This window comes from Bidens hawaiensis, unplaced genomic scaffold (genome assembly GCF_021521415.1).
Source record: "Bidens hawaiensis isolate Kalapana, Puna unplaced genomic scaffold, B.hawaiensis_p1.1 tig00010168_1, whole genome shotgun sequence".
Lineage (NCBI taxonomy): Eukaryota > Viridiplantae > Streptophyta > Magnoliopsida > Asterales > Asteraceae > Bidens > Bidens hawaiensis.
The window spans coordinates 530,220-535,528 of NW_027491771.1; the positions used below are offsets into that span (position 1 = coordinate 530,220).

The 5,309-nt window shown below is 32.1% G+C and overlaps 1 protein-coding gene across 1 annotated transcript; it reads right to left on the reverse strand.

Annotated features, from left to right (window-relative positions):
* Positions 1 to 2,002: 2,002 nt before the first annotated feature.
* Positions 2,003 to 4,158, reverse strand: LOC143534471 (WAT1-related protein At4g30420-like). The gene is made up of 7 exons (XM_077028949.1): positions 3,882 to 4,158; positions 3,694 to 3,762; positions 3,282 to 3,398; positions 2,946 to 3,183; positions 2,561 to 2,719; positions 2,323 to 2,474; positions 2,003 to 2,198 (listed from the first exon to the last, which is right to left on the reverse strand). The coding sequence occupies exons 1-7, from the start codon at positions 4,058 to 4,060 to the stop codon at positions 2,003 to 2,005; spliced, it is 1,110 nt and encodes a 369-aa protein (XP_076885064.1). The 5' UTR covers positions 4,061 to 4,158.
* Between the last annotated feature and the right edge of the window lie 1,151 nt (positions 4,159 to 5,309).

Here is a 5,309-nt window from a genome sequence, read left to right on the forward strand (position 1 = left end):
TCCAGTCTAAGCTTCTGGTTTCCTTCCGCTCCGACAACGGGGGAGTATTTGATTATATTATGTAGTGTGAGCTTACGGGCCCACATTAGGTGATTAGGGTTTGCATGACATTCTCTATATATTATAATGCATTATTATCAATAAAAGAAACCCTTACATATAATTATTTATGGATTTGTGTTATACTTGGTGAGAGCTTCTAGACGAACCAAATCACGAATTGATTCCAGAATTGAACCAAACGATTATTGGAAGAATCGATCAAGAGAAAACTGAAATCGCAAATTAGTTAAGAATTAAACAAATTTTTACAAAATTATTAATTTGCAAAGAGTGATCCATATTTAACTGATTAAATAAATATTAGCTGGTGTGTAAATGTGATGTGGCTACTAGTTGTAGAGGATGGGAAAATTTTGCATATAGACAAAAAGCCTATCGTTATACTTCAAAGAAAAACTACTCCGTATAATTTATTATTTATTCTATAAGATTAAATAAATAGTATAACGGCTTAAAACATTCCAAGAACAATCAGAAACTCGACACCGCTCAATCATAAAAACAATGACGTAAATCATGTGAATCTTGCTTTAAAATAATTTTTTTATTATCATTATAAATTATAGCATGATAGCGAAAATGCCTAAATGTAGATCCAAACGGGAGCATAAAAACAAATTTATGATAATTGCAACCAAAAACCATTTTAAAATCTGGATCTTGTATGGTTATATGATTATTGATTAATGATTTTGAAGTACTATGGTCGTTCGCTATGAGCGGGTTTGGGCGCCTTTGGACTTTAACACCGCCGAGGGGTGTTAAGAAAGGGGCGTCCACGGGAAAGTGAGCCCTCCTCCTCTCATACACACACATACATATATGTGTATATTGGAGTATTAAAGGAGCTTTAAACCACAGTGGTGTATTATAAAGAAGGGCTTCGAAGTTTCGTTTCTTATGTGACGATGATGTTGGGTGGGGGGGGGGGGCTTTAAAGCCCCACCATAGTGAAGAGCCTTAAGGATAATATGAAAACCAAAATGGTAGGACTATTTAAAAAATAAGACCCTGGCACTCTCACTTTTAGGACTACCATTATTCTCATGTTATTGTATTCTCATGTGTAAAGATTTTAAGCAAAAAGTTATAAATATTTGTTTGTGTAAAAACCTCGATTTTAGAATCCTTTTAGACCTTCGAAAATGTTAAAAAAAAAAATGCTAAACCGACTCAACGTAGCGTGGACCCTTTTTAAAAAAGAAAATGTAAAGGATCGTCATGTTTCACATAATACCGACTCAACATAACATTAGAAAGTTTTTTTTTTGTTTGACATATTTTACGCAAGATCATTTTTAAATGAGTAACATGTTTGACACATGATATTTTTAAATGACTGATATGCCTTTAGTAACAAATTAATATATTTAGTTACACAATATGTTCATACTCTTAGAACACTTCTGCCACAAATGGTAAAATACATTCACACACTTCATATTGATATAAGTGACATACTTATTTTACTTTACGACACTTTGAATTTGCAACGAAAAGACGTATTCTGTACTATATTTATAAAACTTAAGTTTGTGAGTTAATAGTATCTGGGATGAAATGACTAGCTGGTTTATTTATTATTCTTCTTACGATTCTTGGGACTGAAACTAAGCTTTAGCCAAAATTTGCGACATATTTGCGACTAAAAGATCCTTGCTAATTGCAACTATTATGATTCTGTGGAAAGCTGTCACCAATTTTGCAACCGTTTTTTTCGCTTACAAACTTCAGTCGCAAATGCCCAGTTTTACAATACTCTGATTCAATCAGTTTTATAAATTCATTAGACAGCATATAAATTAATCAATGAAGACAACAAATCCTACAAAATCCGTCACTAATTTCATACATTTCATAACTTACAACAAGGTTACATATCCTGTAAATTATATAATGCCTTTGAATTTGAATATGCATTTCATAATCTCTAGCAAGATTAGAATTTGTTTGTTTGTTTGGACAAAAGTGGTTCCTTCATATTAGCTTCATCAACCAAAACTACAACGTCTACTTGATCTTTTGCCGACACCATCATGTTCTTCTCTTGTTGTTCTTTCATTTCTTCAAGATCTTTAGCCTTACCCCACAACACTATATACAGCCCAATCACAATCCCGACCACACCCACGGCACTGAATTATGATAAACGTTTACATTACGTTAAAATACCGCAAACTGTAAAACTATAGTGACACAATAAGTGTCGCTAAAGCGTGTGTTCCCAAATAATGAAACTTAATATTTAAATTTACTTGCCTTCCAACATATATTTGTTCTTTCAAGAATATAGAAGCAAAAATGGTCACAACTACTGTGTTTAATGGATTGAACATTGCTGAAAACACCGGACCACGTTTCTGGATGATCCACGATTGCAAGATTATGGAAATACCTGAACCAACGATGGCCTGGTCGCAATAAAGTATCAAAGCAAAGTGTCATTAAAAAGATTTTTAACATGAGCATAGATATTATAAGTTGAAATAGTGATTACCGCATATAATACGGATCCAAATTGAAAATAGGAGGTAATTTTCCAAGCATCCAAATGTGGGTCAGTAATCAATAAAAACGCACCGGATTGAACCGTCGCCATAAAACACATCCAAGCAGATAATGATAGGTGGTCAGGAAAGCTTTTAGTGACTGGTACCTATTAATTATATTGTAACAAAGTTCATTACTAAAATAACATGCACAACACAAATATGATGTGTGTACTAAAAATGACATTTGAAACATAAAAGCGGTCACAATATATTTTTTTCGACTTTTTTGCGACCAAAGTATTGCCAAAAGACTTTTGGTCGCAGTTCACGACTAAATTTGTGACTGATACTTTGCGACTGATTGGTGACCGAATTTTTAGTTTTATAGACCTGAATAATTAGCCAAAATGACCAGCAGCAACTGCTTCCAAAGAGACACAAGCAACCCAAGAGCCAAATATTATCAAATTCAGATGAATTTAACAATACAGAATTTGATGAAGGCAAGTGTGTGTTTAGAAGCTTAGGGCCTTTGATGAGTGCCATTGCAGCTGCACTTGTGACACACACAACCGTCCCAAATATCTTCGCTATGGTTCTTAAGCTTCGTATATTTATCGGTTCATATCTACAAATGCACATTAAATTATAAGATTGTGATGTTTGTATGCATAGTTTTAGTATGCATTTTAGCATGGTTTGTATACAGAAAATTAAATTAAGTACCCGATAATGGCGGCTGCAACAAAAGTGATGGCAGGAACAAGATTAAAAATGGCACTTCCAGCTGATGAAGAGGCCAAGTATAAGCCTTCTAAGAATACCATTTGGCTGAGTGTTATTCTGAAAAAAAAAATAAAAGAAAAATTAAACTTTTTCAGTAACGTTATTGTTTTCATGTAATTTTAAGCATGTCGAAGGTAATATATAAAAAATTTCTGGTTTCACCACTCGTAAGGTTTAATGATTATATGATTATTGAGGTTATGCGCGCTCCTTAGTTAAAAAAAAAGCATAAAGATATAAATATACATGCTTGTTTCATATTTGCCAACGAATTTACAACCCGTATTCACTTCACTAGATCTTGATGGTACGAGAAAAGTAAAGACTAAAAGATAGAGAAATCATTGTTTACCCTATCAAAGATGCCAGGAAGATCAACCAAAAGCTTTTCCATCCGATACTACATCTCGTAGTTTTATTCCTACCATACAGAAACAAATATCAAAATCGGAAGGCATAAAGTTAGATTCTACAATAGCCAGATAAAAAACCGAGTTTAATTATGTATGCACAATACTTTAAGATGATATTAAAACGTACCTTGAAAAGTAAGCGACGGGAGCCATGACTAATGTGGCAAATGCTTGTCTATAGAAAACAAAAACCCTAGGGTTCATACCTTCCAAAAGAGAAGCTCTAGTTGTTATGGAGACTGCTCCATATGTAAATTGCATCACAATCATAACAATTATTGGCTTGTAAAACTCCATATGCCCCATTTTTTTTTGCCTATGATGCTTATTGTGTTTGTAAGGTGATGATTGTATTACACCACAAATTGAAACTTTACTATTCTCAAAGTGCCTTTTTATACTCACATTTTCAAGAGTTTGGGATTTGGATCTTGGGTACCTTATCTTTGAAATATATTGAACTTTAGTCCTTATTATATCATGTTGGCCATGTTACCATAGTCATTTGAAATTAAAGAAACTCCCCGTAACTTCGCATACGAGTATAATATGTACTTGTGTCACACCCGTCACCATAGTAATTTGAGATTTATAAACTACCCGTAATAATAAAATTGCAAAACGGATTTGTTTATCAGAAACATGCTGTGATGAGATGTCAAGAACATAGAGGATGTGGATGGTTTTATCCTCTTTTACAATACAATCTACATTATGTTGTTTAAATTTCATTTTTTCACGTAAACAACCTGTCAAGTATATCTTTGTACTAAAATAGTTACAAATCTTTAAATATTAATGGTTTATGTCGATTATTGAAAGACCATCCTACATCCTCTACGTTGTTCTAGATAATTACAAATCTTTAAATATTAATTAATAAATATATATTCAGGGAAATGTTCATGTACAAAATGATCTTAACATGAGAACGTAGGAAACAATACAAAAAATAAGAACACAGGAAACAATACCAACTATAATACCAATATACATAAATAATGTTTTATAAAAAAAAACTCTAATAATAAGAACAAAAGAATCAAAATTATCAACAAAATAATAACATAAAGTACTTATAACAGCATAAAAAGAAAACATAATAATAACAAAATGTAAATCAATAAATACTTATAACGTCTCATAATCGAAAATCAACAAATACGAACAAAAAATAATGTACAATTTGTATTTGATCCTGAAACTATATAATTATATCTTTATCCTCTAATAATATGTACGCGGTATTTCTATAAACTTTGATTAAACGTGAAACATGTAATAAAGGTTATATGTAAACGGGTGCGGCTTAGGGTGGCAATTGATAAATGATAATTATGACTTAGTACTACACGACAACATGATTGATGACACATTAAATTATTCATTTTTACATCCGTATAGAAACCAGAATCTTCTTTTCCACCAAAACAAAAATTGTGTTCTTAGGTGTCATTGGTTTAATCTTATTAGGTGCCTGTGATCAGTCACACATGGTTCAATAATAGACCAATATATCTTTTTTGTAACTTTTTTATGATATCTCAAAAAAAAT

Bases quoted from the DNA above. Each gene is read 5' to 3' on its own strand.
- LOC143534471 (XM_077028949.1), bottom strand. From the start codon at position 4,060: ATGGGGCATATGGAGTTTTACAAGCCAATAATTGTTATGATTGTGATG. The intron at 3,763-3,881 runs GTACGTTTTAAT...TCTGTATGGTAG, and splicing joins CCCGTCGCTTACTTTTCAAG to GAATAAAACTACGAGATGTA. The intron at 2,475-2,560 runs GTAATCACTATT...TATTGCGACCAG, and splicing joins TTGGATCCGTATTATATGCG to GCCATCGTTGGTTCAGGTAT.